The 20,685-nt window shown below is 34.4% G+C and overlaps 12 protein-coding genes across 12 annotated transcripts; 8 read left to right on the top strand and 4 right to left on the bottom strand. All coding sequences in view use genetic code 12, as the record gives it.

Annotated features, from left to right (window-relative positions):
* Positions 1-44: 44 nt before the first annotated feature.
* On the top strand, positions 45-606 carry J8A68_004218 (uncharacterized protein; the record flags this gene model as incomplete). The annotated part of the gene is made up of 1 exon (XM_049408154.1): positions 45-606. A coding segment is annotated over one exon (562 nt), but the record flags the coding sequence as incomplete, so codon positions are not given.
* Positions 607-1,623: 1,017 nt separating this feature from the next.
* On the top strand, positions 1,624-3,921 carry J8A68_004217 (uncharacterized protein; the record flags this gene model as incomplete). Its single annotated transcript, XM_049408153.1, has 1 exon — positions 1,624-3,921. The coding sequence occupies one exon, from the start codon at positions 1,624-1,626 to the stop codon at positions 3,919-3,921; it is 2,298 nt and encodes a 765-aa protein (XP_049262556.1).
* A 367-nt stretch (positions 3,922-4,288) lies between these two features.
* J8A68_004216 (uncharacterized protein) lies at positions 4,289-5,983 on the bottom strand (the record flags this gene model as incomplete). Its single annotated transcript, XM_049408152.1, has 1 exon — positions 4,289-5,983. One exon carries the CDS (start codon positions 5,981-5,983, stop codon positions 4,289-4,291), a length of 1,695 nt encoding a protein of 564 aa, XP_049262555.1.
* Positions 5,984-6,789: 806 nt separating this feature from the next.
* J8A68_004215 (M1 family metallopeptidase) lies at positions 6,790-9,453 on the top strand (the record flags this gene model as incomplete). Its single annotated transcript, XM_049408151.1, has 1 exon — positions 6,790-9,453. The coding sequence occupies one exon, from the start codon at positions 6,790-6,792 to the stop codon at positions 9,451-9,453; it is 2,664 nt and encodes an 887-aa protein (XP_049262554.1).
* Positions 9,454-9,568: 115 nt separating this feature from the next.
* On the bottom strand, positions 9,569-11,296 carry ASN1 (asparagine synthase (glutamine-hydrolyzing) 2; the record flags this gene model as incomplete). The annotated part of the gene is made up of 1 exon (XM_049408149.1): positions 9,569-11,296. One exon carries the CDS (start codon positions 11,294-11,296, stop codon positions 9,569-9,571), a length of 1,728 nt encoding a protein of 575 aa, XP_049262553.1.
* Positions 11,297-11,889: 593 nt separating this feature from the next.
* Positions 11,890-12,747, top strand: J8A68_004213 (uncharacterized protein; the record flags this gene model as incomplete). The annotated part of the gene is made up of 1 exon (XM_049408148.1): positions 11,890-12,747. The coding sequence occupies one exon, from the start codon at positions 11,890-11,892 to the stop codon at positions 12,745-12,747; it is 858 nt and encodes a 285-aa protein (XP_049262552.1).
* Positions 12,748-13,178: 431 nt separating this feature from the next.
* Positions 13,179-14,045, top strand: J8A68_004212 (DFG10; the record flags this gene model as incomplete). The annotated part of the gene is made up of 1 exon (XM_049408147.1): positions 13,179-14,045. One exon carries the CDS (start codon positions 13,179-13,181, stop codon positions 14,043-14,045), a length of 867 nt encoding a protein of 288 aa, XP_049262551.1.
* A 190-nt stretch (positions 14,046-14,235) lies between these two features.
* Positions 14,236-15,603, top strand: J8A68_004211 (uncharacterized protein; the record flags this gene model as incomplete). The annotated part of the gene is made up of 1 exon (XM_049408146.1): positions 14,236-15,603. The coding sequence occupies one exon, from the start codon at positions 14,236-14,238 to the stop codon at positions 15,601-15,603; it is 1,368 nt and encodes a 455-aa protein (XP_049262550.1).
* A 214-nt stretch (positions 15,604-15,817) lies between these two features.
* On the top strand, positions 15,818-16,636 carry VPS28 (ESCRT-I subunit protein; the record flags this gene model as incomplete). The annotated part of the gene is made up of 1 exon (XM_049408145.1): positions 15,818-16,636. The coding sequence occupies one exon, from the start codon at positions 15,818-15,820 to the stop codon at positions 16,634-16,636; it is 819 nt and encodes a 272-aa protein (XP_049262549.1).
* A 10-nt stretch (positions 16,637-16,646) lies between these two features.
* Positions 16,647-17,471, bottom strand: J8A68_004209 (proteasome regulatory particle lid subunit; the record flags this gene model as incomplete). The annotated part of the gene is made up of 1 exon (XM_049408144.1): positions 16,647-17,471. One exon carries the CDS (start codon positions 17,469-17,471, stop codon positions 16,647-16,649), a length of 825 nt encoding a protein of 274 aa, XP_049262548.1.
* Positions 17,472-17,766: 295 nt separating this feature from the next.
* On the top strand, positions 17,767-18,159 carry J8A68_004208 (RNA methylation protein; the record flags this gene model as incomplete). The annotated part of the gene is made up of 1 exon (XM_049408143.1): positions 17,767-18,159. One exon carries the CDS (start codon positions 17,767-17,769, stop codon positions 18,157-18,159), a length of 393 nt encoding a protein of 130 aa, XP_049262547.1.
* Positions 18,160-18,471: 312 nt separating this feature from the next.
* MFG1 (Mfg1p) lies at positions 18,472-20,487 on the bottom strand (the record flags this gene model as incomplete). The annotated part of the gene is made up of 1 exon (XM_049408142.1): positions 18,472-20,487. One exon carries the CDS (start codon positions 20,485-20,487, stop codon positions 18,472-18,474), a length of 2,016 nt encoding a protein of 671 aa, XP_049262546.1.
* Between the last annotated feature and the right edge of the window lie 198 nt (positions 20,488-20,685).

The following is a 20,685-nucleotide window of genomic DNA, read 5'->3' as shown; positions in this document are numbered from 1 at the left end:
CTAGAACCCGGAGTTGGAAACATATGTCCTTGCGTATGTGATAGAATTCCACCACTATCTGCTCCAAGAGAAGACTTCATCACAGAAAGTGAAACCTCGGACACCGAGGTTTTGGAACAGAAGTCGGAAATTCCAGTGTCATGGGAAAGTTCCGAATCCACCCTGGAATCTTTTATTAATGATTCTACAGTGCAATTATTGACAAGCTTTGGAGAATCAATTACAGAGGACTTGGATACACTGTCTCAAAGCGCCCAAGCAAGTAAAGTATCTGAGAGCCCTCCTTCCCAAACCATTCAAATATCAACTGTTTTGGAATCTAGGAATGATTCAACAGGTAATTCAACCAGTGATGATGCTACTAATGCTTCCCAATCCGTTCAACCACCATCTGTTTTAGAATCTAGCACTAACTCAACAGGTAATGCATCTGGAGATGATACTACTGATGCGGAAACGAGTGCTATTGAATCACCACGGTTTTCAACGTCTACTTCTTTAACAACCCTGCCCGCCCCTAGTGTTGCTGGGGGGAATAGGCTCGATAACGGGTCCAGTTTTGATGGATTATTGTATATGATTTTTCTTTTGGTTGTTCTATATTGAGTTATAAATAAATGAGGTTTGTTTTTCAAATAGAATATTTAGTAAATTACTATTATTAGGCTCTCAGAGAGAATATTTGGGAAGTGGCTAGTTTGAAGACACAAAAACCTTATTACTGGTATGTTTTACAAGGTACATCCTGTAGTCATCGCAGTTCTCTGTCGCCATGGCTACGGCCTAAGTTGCAAGTGTAGTTTATTCTTGAATCCTGGATTGGGGCTAGGATAGAGAAAACCCCTAATTGTCGATGGTGGCCAATATTCGGTTGCCCGGTTTAGAATAATATTTGGAAGTAAATTGCTTTCTTTTATATGCTGGTCTTCTGGAATCTCCCCTATAGTGATATCCCTATATCTGTCTCCAAGAACTCATATCTTACTATCATATTCAGTCATCTGTCTCGTAAAACTTCACCTAGGATAATGCATAAACGTTCGAGTTGAAATATTTTTTATGTATGTTTCTAAAATAATATGCAAACCAATATTTTTTAAGATTTAGATAAATTAAATTCATGCCGCGCTATTTTTAGCAAGTTTATTTTTCATTTGCTTCCTCGCTTACTACTCTAAGCGAAGCTACTATATCAACACACGTTCAAAAAGAATCACAGAGACATACAATATAACACGTAAAGGAAACGTCAGCTGCTTATTATAGCATAATTAAAGAGATCATAATTTAGATATAGAGTAACTGGCTTAGTTGACAAATAAAGTTCATAAAATTAATATCGGGAAAATAAAGTTATAAAAGTTCTCCGCTTCAGTAAATGAAAAAAATACTAAAAATGTTAAGAACAAGACTTTGCTAAATACGTGTCCTCAACAGAGGCACGTAACCCCGTCCGACACAACTTCACAATCAATGGATATACAATAACTAAATTGAATACTAAGGCTTGGCAGATGGAATGTCTTGTCGAATTTTGCCCATATTTGCATCCTCTAAAATATAATCAAAAGTATAATTTGTTTGATACTTCAACATGCCCTTTCTCTCAATCTCAACCACAAGATGACTATTTTAATATACATTATAGTATTTGGAATATACCAATCTTTAGCAATTGAATTTGACACTCATTACCAAGTAGGTGGAACCTTGGCATATCCAAGTGTCGAAAATGTAGGACTCATGTCCCTCGTTGACATCGAGTCCTTTAATGTAACAACTATCTGGAATTCAAATGACTTCTACTTAGAAACCTCGACCGTTACAGGGGATAGTTATAATATCTCCGCACTGATCTCCAATTGGGGAAATTTCCATGTTATTTTATCACTTGAGAAAGAATTTTCCATTCAAAATGAATGGATAGACAATTTTGGTTATTACTCAGTTCAAAATACGAATGAAGGTAAATTATCAATTGACTTTGAATTTTTTAATAATTATAATCTAGCCCATTTTGTGAATGTCGATGTCGTTGTCTTCAACGCTGTTGGCCCTGGAACCTTGTGTTTAAGAAACTCGAATTTGGAAACCTGGTTCTTTCTGAATGGTGGTTGTGCCGTGCTCGAGAATAGCATTTTTGAGACTGAATGGTTTTATGCTGAAAACATCATCTGTTTCTCTGGAGACTATTCCGCGTTCAGGATTGTAAATCGGTATGGTAATTACTTCAGAGTGGCCGGATTCGGAATGCCTCATAGTTATATCAATATAATAAGTTATGGGGAATATCAACATTCTTATGAGTCGGGCAGTTTAAATATTACGTTTGACTCTGGTCAGATTTTCCTGTTAGATATTGGTCCTGGATATGATGAAAGCAATTTCACATTCAATAATACCGAGAACGAGATAAGGATTGGGTATAATTCCAATCTAGAACCTGGAATGGGAAACGAATGCCCCTGCTCATGCGATTTTGAAGAACTACCACAGTCTGCCCCAAGAGTAGGAGAATCCTACACTTCTTTGACACCTGTCTTGGAAGAGCTGACAGAAGCTATAAAAATAGGCACATACTTTCAATCCGGAGGAGAGTTCGAATATGCTGGTGTTGAGATTAATGGACTATTATCACTCATCAATCCCGATTCTATTCGTTTGAGGCAACTTTGGAACCATAAGGATTTTTACGTCGAGTACACTGCCGCCCTTGATTTTATTTATTATTACGTTGTAGTGGTAATCAATAGTGGAAATATTCATTTCATTATGTCAACTCAAAATGACAATCCGATCCTGACTGGTTATTTGATTAATTATGGTTACTTTACGGTACAGAATACGAAAGATAAAGAGTTAGCTTTTTTAACTACATATTTCTATAATAATGATACTGCGTATTTTTTCAATACATTGTCTCGTTGGGATGAGGTTTATAATACTGGAGTCATTTGCTCAACGGGAAACAGCTTTGAACCTAGGGCATACAAGGGTGAAGGTGGCTGTCTAGTGCTTGATCATAGTATTTTTGACAGTCCTAGTGTTGAAGGTGATTGCTTCTTTTGCTTTTCAGGGGAATATTCTGAGATTATTGTTGATAGTATAATAGGAGATCCTCTCCAATTAGCTGGGTTTGGAAGTCCCAATTCATATATCCGTATAACGCAAGTTGGATCTTTTGATTCTTCTTACGAATCAAAAGTTTTAAGTATTACTTTTGAATCTGGGAACATTTTCGAATTTGATATTGGCGCTGGATATGATAGCAGTAAATTCGTTTTTAACAGAACCGAGGAACAGTTAAGTATTGGATATAGTTCAAATCTCGAGCCTGGTGTTGGGAACGAATGTCCTTGCTTGTGTGACAGGATCATACCTCAATCTGCTCCAATAGAATATCCAAGTGCTGAATCGTCAGAAGCAGACAATGATCTGGAACAATCAACCGAAAGTGTAGACTCATTGGAAAGCACAAAGGATCTTCATTGGGAATCTTCCATTACTGATGGGGTTGAATCTTCGGGGCTGTCAGAAACCAGTATTGCAGAATCGACGACTGCAGAGTTAGTAACCCCAGTGCCTCCTATTGGCGTATCAAGTGAACCATCGGTGACGTTGTCGGACCAGACTAATCGACAATCTGTTGTTGAAGTATCTAGAGTTGATGAATTATCTGTCAAGACACCTGCTAGAACTTTCACACTTACTACTAACATAGCTGATGACTATGTCTCTGGAGATTCTGACCAAGGGACCGTAATTCAGTCTACGATTTTTGACACCTCGGCTGTTTCTGAAAGTAGTGACAGTTTAGCAGCAATAGCGGACCCTGATGAAGGTGGTGTCTGTAGGCTTTCTAATGGAATCATCTCGGTCGTAATTATCACGATTTTTGAGGTGCTTGTTTTATATGTCTAATATGTACTTTTTAGTAGTTTTATTGAATACTTGTATAATCACAAGCAGACTTTGTAGAGAGAGGGTTATAGACCATACAATAGAAGATATGGTAATATCGAACAATTCCGAATAGGGCAAATGCGGCTCATAAGATTTGTGTGTATGTCTGGAAGTTTTTGTGTCTTGTCCTGATTTGTGGTTGCAAAGTTTTCAAAGGCAAGTTTCGAAACAGAAGTATACAAACAGAAGCTACATAAACACAAGTACCAAGGGGTCAGGTGGTTATTCGATCTACAAAGTAAACCAAATTAAATATACAATGGAACAAATACAAAATAAAATGTTATTAAAAAACTAAACTATATAAATAAACAACTACAAACAACTAATCATCATCATTAATTTCAAATTCCGATACATCAGCATATTCAATTGGGTCATCAGCTCCAGAATCCACCACTAATCCATTATTTTCCTTAACCCAAATCATAAACATCAATCCAATAAATAAAATCACCGATAAATAATCACCCCAAATCTGGAATAAGAAGAAATTCCCCTTAAATTCAGCAGCTTCCCAAATCTTAAACATCCAACTAAATAATTCGGGACCATTTGCCGGTGGTGGAGAATCGGGTGATAAAGCATCTAAATCTAAATTTTGACTCAATTTCCAGACGGAACCAAATATAAAGAGAGCACCAACTAATACTGGGAGTCCAAAGATGACCCACATTGATAATCTGAATGCTCGGATGACTTTATCGGTTGAGTTTGGCGCGGATGAGGGTACCGGTGGGAATTGGGCAATGGTTCGTTTGGTGACGAAATAATAGACCATTGAAAGGACCATCCAGACGAGACTTAATATCTGAATTAAGAACAGTACTAAAACAAGGAATGCTGATTTTCCCACGGTGGTGGAATAAGCAGGCGAGGTGGATGAGGGTTCTTTTTTGGTAATGTTAAAGATTATATCTGACGTCATCTGGATAATGAATGGATACGGATGCTTATCTAAGGTTTCGGTATAAAATAATGCAAATGCGGCCACGAGGATTAAGTTTGTGATTAATAACAGTAATGCAATTGTGAATCTACGTTCTGGGAATTTCCTATATCTGCTTGAATTACCACTATGATAATATATGACTCCATATCCCATTGCAAACAATAACACGATGAATTTGGTATAAACAAAAAATGAAGCAGTAATGAATAACGGTAATTTGATGAGGAATAAACTTGTAAAAGTTGAAGCGAGTTGAGTATGGAAGGATATATACCTATTCCTAATAAATAATATTAAATATTCAAATACTGATACCGCGAATAATGGTGGGATAACATATATGATTATCCCTTTTGAAATTATTGAAATTTGATTTAAATTTTTGAAATCTTGATCATCAACAAATTTAAGAATATGTTTAAACATGGCAACAAATAATATAATACTTATTAAAATTAACCATCTTAAAGTTTTATAATGTTCATAATTCAAAAAACTTAAATTACCATATCCATTAACAAAATTAACTGGAACGGTTATTGATTTTAATTCAGGTATAATTGGAGGAGCAATATAAACACAATAAATCCCAGTTTCAGGGGCATTAAATTGAACATCTACGTTTTGAGATTCTTGTTTAATACCATGATCTAAAGTAATGAAACCATTCCAATAACGAGATTTATCAACTTTATCACCAATAACGAATTCAGCTTTATCTGAATCTATGTGAAGATCTTTATATAATTGATTTTTATTTTTTGAGTATAATTCATAGAATTTATTTTGATCAGGCATATTATCAAATTGATCAATATCTAAAGCTCTAAAGATAAATACCGGGAATCTTAAAGTATCAGTTAATGTTTGATCAGTGGTTAATATATGATCAACATAGATATGAATATTTGGTTTGGAACTTTTTGATTTTTGAACAATTGGAACACATACTACGCCTCTTTCAAGGGTTAAGATTGCTGGATCATCATCTTGAGGATTGAAGGCAAAGTTAAATGATGGAAAGATTAGGAATAATAACAATAAGAAGAATGAATTATTAATGATCATTTGCTGTCTTGTGCTATGTTAGGAGGATCTATGTGTATAAGTAAATGTGTGGTTATATAAGACTGTAAGCAATTGTTAGAATATTGCGTGTTTTCTAGAAGGGAGATAATGAATGAAAGGTGGGAAAAATAAAGGGGGGGTCTCGTCTCACTCTCTCCATTTATTCGTACCAAAGAAATTTCAATAGAAGCATAATATTTTCTATAAATAAATTTTGTATGGGGTAATACACTATAATAAATGGTTATAAACTGAAATAGAAAGACTAAGAAGAGTATGTAGTAGAATATTAACAAGTATTACAGTATAACATTACTTTAAATGTCTGTTATCTTCCAACCCATTCTCTCTCTCTCTATTTGTCTATTGTTTGTTATTCCCCTTATAAACTAAATACACAAAATGAGTTTAATATTAAACTTAATTAATTATAATTAAGAGATTATGATTATTAGAAGATATACATACAGGACATATCCTACTTACTTTCACTTTCGCTCTCTCTCTTTCTCTTTCTCTTTCTCTTTCTCTTTCTCTTTCTCTCTGACTTTGTTGGCTTAATGTCTTTTTTGTGTATAAAATCAATGAGAAGTTCCTCTTAATCAAACGGCCCTACGGCCATAAGATTATGATAATTTTGTGTTACTAATAATTCAATTATCCTTTAAACAAACTAGGAACTGCAACCAACTTTTAAGGAAACATATTTTTTTTACAACCAAAAATTTTCAAATTTCATTTTTACTTCTTTTTACTTCTTCTTGTTTCTTCTTCTTCTTCTTTAAAAGTAAGTGTAAATCCAATCAATGTCTAATCAACAACCATATTACGAGGCATTGCCAACATTTCTTAAACCAATTCATTATGATCTTTCAATCTTTAATATTGATATTATAAATGAAACTTTTAAGGGGAAAGTTATTATAGAATTTGATGTAATTGAATCAACAAATCAATTACATTTAAATTATCGTGATTTAACAATTTCTCAAGATTCAATTTCAATCATTGATGATTCAAATAGTAGAATTGAAGTTGAATCAATTACTGAATATAAAAATAAAGAATATTTTATTATTCAATTTAATCAATCAATTGATAAAGGTAAGAAAATTTATGTTACTATTAATTATGATGCAATTATTCAAACTAATATGGCTGGTTTTTATAAATCTGGTTATTTTGATGATGATAATAAACAAGAAAAATTCATGTTATCAACTCAATTTGAAGCTACTGATGCTAGAAGAGCTTTTCCTTGTTTAGATGAACCAATCCTTAAAGCAACTTTTAAAGTTGATATTACCCTCAATTCAGAATGGGTTGCCTTGGGAAATACTCCAGTTGCTAAAACTGAACAATTAGATAATGGTCTTCAAAAGGTTGAATTTGAACCAACACCAATTATGTCAACTTATTTATTAGCTTGGGCATGTGGTGATTTCGAATATGTTGAATCTTTTACTCAAGAAAATTATATAAATGATAAACCATTACCTGTTCGTATTTATACTACTAAAGGTGGAAATTATTTACAAGATGCTAAACTTGCTTCTGAAATTACTCCAAAAATTGTTGATTATTTTTCTCGTATTTTTAATTTAAAATATCCTTTACCAAAACTTGATCTTATTGCGGTTCATTCCTTTTCCCATAATGCAATGGAAAACTGGGGTCTTATTACTTATAGATCTACCGCTTTATTATATTCTGAAACAAAATCAGATCCTTCATATAAACAAAAAGTCGCCTATGTTGTTGCTCATGAACTTGCTCATCAATGGTTTGGTAATTTAGTTACCATGAAATGGTGGGATGAATTATGGCTTAATGAAGGGTTTGCCACTTGGGTTGGATTCGCTGCTGTAGATTATTTATTCCCGGAATGGGATATCTTTAGTGGATTTGTTAGTGATTCATTACAACATGCCTTGAATTTAGATGGATTAAGAAACTCTCATCCTATTGAAGTTCCCGTAGTTGATGCATTGGATATTGATCAAGTATTTGATGCAATTAGTTATTTAAAAGGTGCAAGTACAATCTTGATGATTTCAAATTATTTAGGTACTGATGTTTTCTTACAAGGTGTGGCCAATTATTTGAATAAAAATAAATATTCAAATGCTACTAGTCATGATTTATGGAGTAGTGTTGGAGAAGTATGTGGGAAACCAATTGATGCATTGATGAATTCTTGGATTAAAAAAGTGGGATTCCCAATTGTCAATGTCGATATACATCAAAATAGTCTTGTTTTGCATCAATCAAGATTTTTAAATAGTGGAGATTTATCAGAAGAAGAAAATCAAACTAAATGGTGGATTCCTTTGAATTTGCTTGGATCTGGTGATGATGTAGAAGATGAATTAAATGTGGATTCATTTGAAAGTGAAAAGTTAATTATTGATAATTTCCCATTGGTTAATCAATTTTTTAAATTAAATAAAAATACTTCCGGTGTTTATCGTGTTAATTATTCTTCAAAAGTATTAGAAACTAATATCTTACCATTTTTCGATAAATTATCTCCAAGAGATAAAGTTGGATTATTAGCCGATACTGCCTCAATCGCAGTTGCTGGTAATAATTCCACCACTACATTTTTAAGACTAGTTCAGACTGTTACCGATAAACTTGGTGATGATTATGTCGTTTGGTTAGAATTAGGTAAAAGATTACAACAATTATCAATTGCATTCTCAACTCCAGAACTCATCCCCAAAATAAATAAATTCATTCAATCAATCTATGAGCAAAAATCAATCGAATTAATTCATGATTCTCAAAACAACAAGATCGACAATTCCGATTTCTTAAGAATAAAACTCCGTGCCGAAATCTTAACCCAAGCCGGTTTCCTCCCGGCCATCCGCCCAGTTCAACAATACGCCCAAGAACTTTTTTCCAAATGGATCCAAGATCCAACCACTTTACATCCATCATTGCGTTCGTATGTCTTTACGACCATAGCTGCTTCTCCTAATTTCTCCAATGATCAATTCCAAGCTATTATTCATGAAGTCACCCATCCAAGTTCTTTGGATTCCCGTGAAGTCGCTTTACGTGCATTAGGACATGTTAGAAATCCCGAAATTGCTCAAGAATTATTGGCGATGTTGATTAATCCTGAAATTATCCCAACTATGGATTCTCATTTCCTTGGAGAACCCTTATCGACAAATCCAGCCACCAAGGGGATGTTTTTGAAATTTGTATTGGAACATTATGATGACACGATTTATGGATTGATGAGTACGAATATGGTAGTTTTGGATAGGTTTGTCAAGTTGACATTGAGGAATTATTCTAGTGTTGAGGAATATGAAAAGATTGAAGGATTTTTTAGAAATAGGGATGTGCATGGATTTGAAAGATCTTTGAAACAGAGTTTGGATAATGTTAAGATAAATTCAAATTGGAAATCCAGGGACGAGAGAGAAGTTTATGAATATCTTCAAAATATTTAAAAGAGTGGTTGTCTTTTTATAATGAAAAAGTATTTAATTATCACTATTACATATTTATATCGTTTTTAAATATCTATAAAACATAACGTTATTCATAGGTAGAGGGGAGGTGTGTCTACTTTACTTCAGCAACCTTGTGGTCATGGGTAGTAGCGTATCTACCAGAAGGATCAGCATGACAACCCCATTCAGCCTTTGGAATCCATCTCATGACTGTCTTAGCAGCAGCTTCGGAGTTGTTAAACATTCTATCGAACTTACATCTATACCAATAAGCTTCCTTTGTAGTTGGGATATCATCACCCCATTCAGGTTTTGGATTGGCCAATTCTTCATCAGTAACCATTTTTTCAGCAGTATCTTTCAAACCATCAATCCAAGAATATCCAACCCCATCGGAAAATTGTTCCTTTTGTCTCCAAAGAATTTCTTCTGGTAAATAAGGTGTAGCATTTGGATCATCACTAGTATCAAAAGCTTTTCTTAAGATGTATTTTTCAATAAAGCCAGGTTTAATAACTTTATCTTCTGGTCTGATGTTCATACAAACTTCCAAAAATTTTTTATCCAAAAATGGAACACGAGCTTCCAAACCCCAAGCCATAGTTGATTTATTAGCTCTTAAACAATCAGCATAATGTAAGTTCTTAACTCTTTGGACACATTCTTCATGGAAATCCTTTGGAGTTGGTGCATTGGCGAAATATAAATATCCACCAAAGATTTCATCTGATCCTTCACCGGAAAGAACCATCTTAACACCTTGGGCCTTAATCTTACGGGATAATAAATACATTGGAGTAGAAGCTCTAATGGTGGTGACATCATACGTTTCCAAATGATAAATAACATCATCTAAAGCATCTAACCCTTCTTCTAAAGTAAAAGTATGAGAATGATGAATAGTACCAATGAAATGGGCAACCTTTTCAGCAGCAATTAAATCAGGTGCACCTGGTAATCCAACGGCAAAAGAATGTAATTGGTTGAAAAGAGAAGTTGAATGTAATGCACCAGAATCATCAACCCCGGATAATTCCTTATTGGCATCAATACCATGAGGGTTATAGGATTTTTCGGCAGCTTTTCTAGTTTCTCTAGCAGCAATGGAAGCGATAAGTGAAGAATCCAATCCACCGGATAATAAAACCCCATATGGGACTTCAGCCATTAATCTCTTTCTAACGGCTAATTCCAAGGTTTCTCTTACTTGTTTATAATCAACTGGGGCTTGAGGGATTTTAGATCCATCCCACCAAGTAGGTTGGAAATATCTGGTGATTTGATCAGTGTTGGAATCATAGATGTGACCAGGTGGGAATGCAACAATATTATCACATTCTTCAATTAAACATTTTAATTCAGATGCGAAATATCTTGTTTCTGGGTTTTTGATTGATTTACCCATATATAAAGTAGTAATACCAATTGGATCTCTAGCGGCAACAATTCTATCGTTGGCTTTGTCATGTAAGACCCAAGCAAACATACCATCTAAGTATTTTGGTGCATCAATGTCATATTTTTGGAATAATGGAATAATTGGTTCACAATCACTATGAGATTTAAATCCATAATCAGAAAATTCTTGTCTTAAATGAATATGATTATAAATTTCACCATTGACAGCTAAAGTGAAGTTACCATCTGGGGAGGTAATTGGTTGAGCACCGGAGTCTAAACCGACAATAGCTAATCTTTCATGACATAATATAGTGCTGTCTAAGACTCTGTTACCTGACCAATCTGGACCTCTGTGTCTGATTAATTTGGAATATTGTAAAGCCTTGGCTTTGAATGCTTCTACTTCTGGTTGTTTAAACGCAGCAAAGATACCACACATATTGTTACTAGGTTATAAGATGAAGTTGTAAGAAAAAGAAAGAAAGAAGAAGAGAGGGATGTTGACTGATTTTATCTGAAAAAATTTTTTTAGGTTCACTTGACAGTTCCGCTGCCCAGGATTTTTTTTTTTCACTTCTGGTGACTCAACCGACCTCTAACGGGTGAAACAATTTCCATTCAAAAAAAAAAAGAAATTTCCATAAAGCACCGCCTGTCATTCTGTACTATGGATTACAATTGACCAGATTGGGACAGTGGAGATAGTACACAAGTGGAGTGACTCACAATAAAACCAGACAGGCAAAGGGAATTGAACAAACAACTTGTATGACTAATCTTGTCCAATCAATCTTTGTGACTCTGGGAAAATAATAAAGTGATGATGGGCTTAGAAAACAAAGAGAATTTCCGGGGACCGGCATGATTAAGTCACGTGAAAATCGCCTAACATTTCCGATACAGGAAGATCACAATAATAAGCGAAAAGGCGTTCTTTGATTTACAACATACTGGATATGTGCGACAAGTATTAATTGCCTAACAGTCACATACCCCACCTGTTCTCGAAACTAGTAGAAACCTCAAGGCATTATGGTCGAATCGTATCCAATTCAATTGATACCATCATTGGGGTATATCTTCCTCACAATTGGAATTTTTACAATCAAATATCTTAAATCGTTAAATAGTTTTTTACTTTATGGAAAGACGGCAACCAAAACAACTTTAGAAACGTATTCATCATCTTCGTCATCTACTGTTAGATACATTAGTAATCACCTAACTGTTCCTAAAGCATGGTTTACTCATTTTTACATTAATGCATTTGGGTTGTCTACCGCCTTGTATCTACTACAATTTACTGGGAAGCAACAAGATATTACAACTGGTGATCAGATCGCCTATAAGAACATGTTGATTATTCAAAGATTACTATGGATACAGACAGGAAGAAGATTACTTGAATGTTTATTCCTTTCTAAATTTTCAAAAACTGCCAGAATGAATATTGCTCATTATTTTATTGGATACGCTCATTACATATTGGTTTCACTTGCTTGTTATATTGGATTAACCACATATTACACACTGGACACCCAGAAAGTACCATTGACATTGGCAGATTATTGTTTGATTATATGGTTTATTGTTGCATCAATTCAACAGTTTTTAAATCACTATCATTTATCTACCTTGATTAAATATACTGTACCCAAATTTAAGTTGGTTTCATCACCTCATTATTTCAATGAAATACAAATTTATATAATATTTTTCATCTTGAGTGTTAAGAATGGTTGGAGTTTAACTTCATTGAATTACTTATGTTGTTTGATTTATGTTATGGTTAGTTTGTCAATTAGTTCACTTGAGACTTATAAGTATTATCAATTGAAGTTTAAAGAAGAATTCAAATTGAAATGGAGCATCTTTCCAGGAGTATTATAATTGATATTTTGATTGCTAAAAATAAATATTGCAACCATTTTAGAAAACAATGGCAACGAAGATATTGTTCAGAGTCCCCCCATAATAAATGTCCTCCACAGCTAATTGTATATCCTCAAATAATATGGCTTATATATTGTAATGCATGCTTGTATGATTACACTCTACGTATCTATGGATATTGATTCTACCTTCCCGGTAATTTTTGTAGAATTCCGGGATCTGTGATTCTAAATCTTATCATACGGCTATTTCGCCTAGTTCGCCGTTTATTTCCGGTTCAGGAATTTTCTTGGTGTGTCGCAGACTTAATGACGCGTCGCAAAAAAATGAATTTGTGTCTCTATGAAAGTTGATGGTTGTAAAAAAATTGACTTTGCAACTTTTCTATCCTTTTGTAGAATGTTGTCAATTTAACAAATCAATTAATTATGAATTCATATTATTATTATTCAAAAGTACAATTGTTGATATCAATTGCTTATGTCTTCTTTGTTGTGTCAATTGTATCAATCAAATTAATCAAACCTTTAAATAATTTATTACTTTACGGAAAGACATCAACCGCCACAACAACAACACCCAATTCATCACCTACTAAGAAGGTGATCCAATATGTCAGTAACAGACTAACTGTTCCAAAATCATGGTTTACTCATTTCTATATAACATTATTTAGTTTATCGACCGTTATTTATATCCAGCAACAATTCAATATGAATCAAGATGGAATCTCTCCTAATCAGGTCAATTATAAGAATTTATCAATAATACAAAAGTTATTATGGATACAAGGATTGAGAAGATTGGCTGAATGTTTAACAATCACCAACTTTTCAAAAACTGCGAGAATGAATTTCGCTCATTATTTTATTGGTATGGCTCATTACATAATGGTTTCAATGTCTTGCTATTTGGGCTTAATTGTTACAAAATCCCAACAAGGGGACGCGTCTCCATTGACACTTGCGGATTATTGTTTGATTATTTTATTTATCACTTCATCCATTCAACAATTCTTCCATCATTACTATTTATCTACATTGGTGAAGTATACCATGCCTAAGTTTAAATTGGTTTCTTCACCTCATTATTTAAATGAAATACAAATCTATATCATTTTGTTTGGTTTGAGTGTGAAGAATGGTTGGACTTTAACTTCAATTAATTTTTTGACGTGTTTGCTTTTTGTCACAGTTAATTTGTCAATGAGCTCACTTGAGACTTATAAGTATTATCAACTCAAATTTAAAGATGAATTCACATTGCAATGGGCCATATGTCCAGGATTATTGTAATTTCCCTCATTACAAAATTGGAAAAGTGTGTTGCCAAGTGGGCGCGGTCAAATGTGCTGCAACCACGCCAAAAATTTCAAGCCGACAAAACCAAGAAAAAAGGCGTAAAGAACAAAAAAAATATATACCAGTTATCGTATCCTAACTCATTATCTTCAACAATCCTATACATGTCAATTCCCATTATAATATGAGTCCGAATAAGTTAACATCACCAGTGATGGTAACTCTCCAATCCACTCCTTTTTCAATAGTCCATGGATGTCCCGGTGTCCCTAGAAGTATACCGCGAATCCAAACCACAGTTCAAATACGATCAGTAGATGGATCACCATTTTATATCCGAGCAGTGGGGGCGTATCTAACAACTACCCAGAAAGTATCTATACATGCCACAATCGGTACTAATGATGCATTTAAGGATAGTGTGATATATAAAGATCCTGTAATATTTCGACCTCCTGTTGGAGAATTTTATCAAGAATTGATTGGATTGGATATACCATTATTGATCCCATTGCCAAAAGAAATTGCATCTAGTGGGGTGGCACCTCATTGGCATGCAACTACTATACATAAATTATTTATTAAAGTATCTGTTGGAAATCTGGTTGAGAATGAATTGAATTTTGTGGAGTCATTTCCAGTAGTGGTGAAATGTTATGATACATTACCATTATATCGACAATTTAATGAACCGGTGGTAGAAGCGTTGCAATCGGGGGATAAACAAGTAGTGGCAGAGATGACGATACCGAATAGTTCAGTTGGACCTGGAGATGAAGTGAATGTGTATTGTAAGATTCTGACTAATACTTTGAATAATAAATTAAAACGAGGGGTTGGGTTAAAGGTTCTTACATTGCAATTGAAGGAGATTATAGAGTGTTTTGATGCAGGACTACCTCCAAGAAAGGAACATAAGATATATACCACTACTAAGTTATACGGTGATAAACAATTAGATTCACAAGGAATAACGGAACATTTCCAATTTACGTTCCCGAAAGAAAATGAATGTCTCGAATTGTATTCTGTCAAATTTGACAATAGATGCGATAGTCTATTAGTTGAAGAAGAAGTAGATGAGGATTTTGGCAATATGATAATAGAACCATACAACATTGCCAAAGTAATTGAAATCGATAAATTAGAGCCAGGAATATCACTATCTCATACCCAAGGATTTTCCACCAAGGGCCACTTTTTCACCGTAAAATACGAGGTAATACTAAAAGTCAGTCTTCGCAAAGCCAAAGACATGCAAATCCACCTTCCCATAACAATCAGCCCATATGACCGTACAAGTAGTTCATTTCTCCTTCCATGGATCTTACATGAATGTGATGTGGCAAGGGACAAGTTTGGTCGTATGGTGGTGGATCAGTATTGTGCGAGTTTGAAGCCGTCGGATCTTGCTATGGTTATGAATCGGTTTACACCGCCTCCATTTGTGTATAGATATATTAAGGAAGATTGGGTTCGGTTGGGATATAATAGAGAGGCGTTCGGGAGGAGTAATAATTTGGGAAAGTGTTTAGTTGATTATATAGATTAATATTAGAGTTTGGATAGGGTGAAGGGTAGTTTCTGTCGGATGGTTAGTGGAGCGAAGAGAAGGTATGTAGTTTTTGCAATCTCTTATTCTTGTATCGAGTTGCCAGTATTTTTTTTTAGTGTTAATTTTTTTGAAGCGTGGAGGCAAAGTTATCAATTCAATCAATCAACTCTTTCTCTGTATTATAAACCAGAAAAGGAACATCACAGGAAACATGTCAGGTACAACGTCTCCTCCGGAATATGCACCAACTGCAACTACCTCGTACACACTATCATCCACATCTGCATTATACGATGAAGAAATATCGCGAAGATCATTAATCAAAACTCCATTACATAAGTCAGTTTATGATTCATTAGCAGAAATCTATTCAATCTTACCTACACTTGAAATGGTAGAATTATCATTCGTAAAGGATTATATAACAGATAAAGAGAAATATACATCAACTTCATATCGTCTAATCAATCAATTTCAAATAATTCTAAAAGGATTTTTAGATGATACTGAAAAATTATCATTCCTAACACAATTCTTACCTGGTTTATCACCTGATTTAAACAATTTCTTAGATTTGATGTCTAAGAAGTTTAGTATCAGTTGTCCACAAGCTGTCAAAAGATTAAAGCTGGGTGTACCTGCTACAATTGAGCATCTAAACACTCAAGTGGAAAGCAATTCCCATCCTCAACCTGCATCAACAACTCCATCAAATAGTAATGCTAGTGCGAGATTGATTGCGGAAATCACGGGGAATTTTATTACTTGTATGGATGCGGTTAAGTTGAATTATAGGTCCAAGGATCAATTACATCCCTTATTGAGTGAATTGGTTGTTAATTTGAATGATTTGGTTGAGAAGAATGAACAACATAATACATTGGAATTTCTGGGGAAATCAAAATTAGTTAATTGGTTAATAAAGATTAATAATTTGGGTGATAGTGACGAGATAAGTGAGAGTGATGCAGAAGCTTTCTTGAATGATTTAGATTTGGCGTATAAAGGATTCTATACATCGTTAGAGTAAGGTAATATAATTATACAATAGATTCTATTTGTTCAGCATATCCTAATACATTTTTAATTACTGATTCATTATCAACATTTAATTCAGTTTCATTCTTAGTGAAATAGATTATACCATTTTCAAACTTCCAATTATCAACTTCTAAAGTTTCTCTTAACAATTTTTCAAATGATGAATCTGATTGTTCTTGAGGTAAATATAATAAATTCTTACAATTTGAAATTGGAATTGATTCATAAGTCTTCTCCAAGGATTTAGCAATTTCAAATCTTAATGCAGTAATTAACGTATCAATAAAATGAATATATTCTTTACATGGTAAATTCTTTTCTTCTTTTAATAATTTCCAAATCTTAATATAATTACCTTCCATTAAATTACTTTCTAAATTGATTGGAAATAACAAATATTTATCTTGTTCAACATCATATTGGGGTGAATTATAAATCAATTCTAATTCAATATGGAACTTACTAATTAATCCTTGACTTAATAAATATAATAAATATAATGAAATAATCTTAGTAGCATCAGTATTAATATGTTTACGTTTATGTAAACCATTACAAGTATAAAATGGACGTAATTGAGCAAAATAATTCTCAAATCCTTGATAATTGTTAGTTAATAATGATGACAATGCACCAATCTCAAGAATTCGTTGAGCAATCTTTAAATCATTAATTTGATCTTTGGTTGAAGTATTGGTAACCTTTGGAATAAGAAGTCCATGTTTAATTAACTCAATTTTAATAGGGACTAATAATGCTTGACATTTATCGTATTGCTCGGAATCAAACAGTGAGTATAATTCTGCCGTAAGCTTTTGTAACATTGTAGTTATGTGTGTGTTTTATATATTTGTATAATTTGATGAAGAGTCTGGTGGTTAACCTGGTTGGTCATATTGCCACTGTAAATTTTTCAAGAACCTTTTGTTAGTCGTGCAACGATGAACAAAACTCCTGGCTGGTCACGTGAATATCTCAAATTTTTCTTTTTCTTTTCTGGTGGACTTCTGAGATGCTCTTCATCTTGGTATCAGATACCCACGAAACGATCCATATAACCCTTCTAGCGATACCTTACACTACCAATATCCAATAATAACCATTTATACTTAAATCAACATGAAATTCTTAACTACAAATTTTGTTAAATGTGCGGTCAAAGCTTGTCAATCATCAACAGATGCCTTCCCATTAAAATATGAAGAATGTCAATTGGTCCAAGAAGAACAAGATTACAATCCAGAATTCATAGTACACATGCTAGACAGATTAGATTGGAATGCAATCGTACAAGTTGCCAAAGATTTAGGTAACGATTCATTGCCACCTAATAAACCAGAAGATTTGGATCCAATAATGGAAGATTGTCAAGCGGTATTGAAAGATTTACATATGTTATTAGTTGAAACTCAAATTGTGGAAGGAAAGATGATATGTAAGAATTGTGAACATGTTTATTATATCAAGAATTCGATTCCTAATTTCCTTTTACCTCCACATCTTGCTAATTAGATAGAGGATGGATTTTGTGTTATAATAAAATACTTTGTATACTAGATAGAGAACCAGTTTAATAAACAAGAGCTGAAAATGAACTTTGAAGAACTACATTAATGGACTATTTATTGTAACAAACTATAAAAATACTCTATCTAACTTTTTAAAAAAAGCAAAAAATAATGTTTAACTAAAAATACATGAACATTTAATACAAATGTCCTTTCATTTGACGAATTGAATACTGAAATCAGGATTAGACGTAAAATCCTTCTAATAGATCTAATAGTACATTTTGCATAGGGTCGGACGAGAGCGATTTGATTTCTATCCTCTTCGTTTATTGTCCGCATTTGCTGCGATTGAACTTGCTCTTCTCTTTTTCTTAGGTTCCTCTGCATGCTTGGTTAATGGTGATGGCGAAGAAACGGTGGTTTTGTTTTGTTGCGATTGTGCCTGTGCCTGTGCCTGTGCCTGTGCAGCTTGTGCAGCCTGTACTTGAACAGCTTGAGCATGTGCCTGTGCCTGAGCTTGATGCTGAGCTTGAACTTGTGCTTGCATCTGAGCTTGTGCTTGCATTACCATTTGATTATTATTCATTAATAACTCCAATGATTTCATGGGGGATGAAACATTATTAATAGTCGAAAACTCCATCAATGATCTCAAACTACTCATAATATCACCAACTTGTAATAATCTCATCGCATCGGGGTCTAAACCAGATGATGATAAATGCTTTGCTGCTTCAGTGTTTTCATACACAAATTTCAAAAAATCATTCAGTTGTGATGGGTCTTTACTCTTGGCATATTCCATAAAACTGGCCCATTTCCGTTCGAGTCCAAGCAAACCGATTGAACTCAGATAATTCAAACAATGTAAATCAATCCATTCCATTCTTAAATCCCTCCCCATCAAGATTTTGACGTTTCCAGTCACATCGGCGATCGAGCCATCATTATAGGTGAATTGGATCTTAAGTCTTGATATCAAGAATATTGACCCATTATTCATGACTTGGAATTTCATCCCTGGCAAAGTGATTGAAAATCTAGCTATATTATTCGAAGACACACAAGCAACGAAAAATCGTGGAGCAACGGTAGTTGAAAGATCAAATTGATGTGAGATTGGGTTGGTGTTATTATTATTATCATTAAAATCTAAAAATGGAAGTTTTAATTTCGTACGTTCATGAAGTGAAAATCTATTCGAAATAGGAACAGTTGAGAATTTAATAGTTCCACTCGGAACAAAGTATGCCGGGATAACTCGATTCCAGAATTCGATTTTGGTTAAATTATCAATTGATTCATTAGATAATGATTCTATCAAATCTAATATTCTCATCGAACCGGCATTTCCCAAATTTCGTCTTATAATCCTGGCATTAATCTCTTGTTGTTGTAATTGTTCTTGTGTTATAGATGGTCCTGGACCTGGTACAGGAACAGGTACAGGTCCGGGTCCTCCTGGTCCTGGGTTTCCCACCTCTCCGGCATTACCCATTGGTTGCTTTATAACTGGTGATTGACCTGTTGATATACTCATTTTTTTCTGTTGATTGAACTGTTGTTGCTGCTGTTGGGGCATACTCTGGAAAGATCCCGGTACTGGTGGTGGTACTACTTGTCTTTGCATTACCAGGATTGTTTGATCCGGCTGTAGTTGTTGTTGTTGTCGTGGTGGTTGCTGTTGTTGTTGCATCGACATTTGATTCTGTTGTTGTTGTTGTATCGGAACAAACGGCTGACTGTTCATTTGCGGCGTATGTCCCTGCGAGTTTGCTCTGGATGCGTTTTGAGCTTGCAACTGCTGTTGTTGCTGTTGCGGCTGTTGTGGTGGTGGTCCTGCCATCATATTAGGATTGAACTGTTGTTTATTTAAATTGGGATTGGTGTTTGACATTTGTTGTCCCGATGCGATTTGTTGCAACGTTGTATTTCGCAGCATTGCCGGACGCTGCACTCCCGCTTGTTGTGCTTGCGCTTGTGCTTGTGCTTGTTGCTGTTGCAACTGTTGAGCCAATAGTTGTTGCTGTTGTTGTTGGTTTGGAACTCCGTTCATGTTAAATCGTTGCTGTGTCGGCTGGGTGCCTACCACGCCACTTGGTTGTTGTTGAAATTGTATATTCTGACTGTACATTTGTCCTTGTTGTGGAGGTGGAGGTCCTCCTCCATTAGCTCGTTGTTGTTGTTGTTGTTGGGGTGGTGGTGGTTGCAGTTGTTGCTGTTGTTGTTTTAGATCTTGCATTAAAGGGCTTTGGAAATTCTGATTAGACATAACTGGTATTCCCATCGTCTGATGTTGGGCATTTGCGTTTGTAGTCGCCCCTGACATATTCATAGTTAAAATATTGGTCTTGTAGTTCCCCTTAATGTAACCCAGAAAGTGTAAGCTTGAATTTTATGAAATCTTCAAAATTTGGATTTTTTTTTCTTTTTTCTTTTTCTTTGCTGTTTTCTGCGAACACTTGGTAGCTCTGTAGGTTTTAATTTATTTTATGAGGTGACTTACGCTCCGTGTCACCGAAGCGTG

The sequence above is a fragment of the Hemisphaericaspora subhashii genome (genome assembly GCF_019202705.1).
Source record: "Hemisphaericaspora subhashii strain CBS 10753 chromosome Unknown scaffold25, whole genome shotgun sequence".
Lineage (NCBI taxonomy): Eukaryota > Fungi > Ascomycota > Pichiomycetes > Serinales > Debaryomycetaceae > Hemisphaericaspora > Hemisphaericaspora subhashii.
Note: the sequence above shows the minus strand (reverse complement) of the source record. Positions and strands in the feature narration are given on the sequence as shown.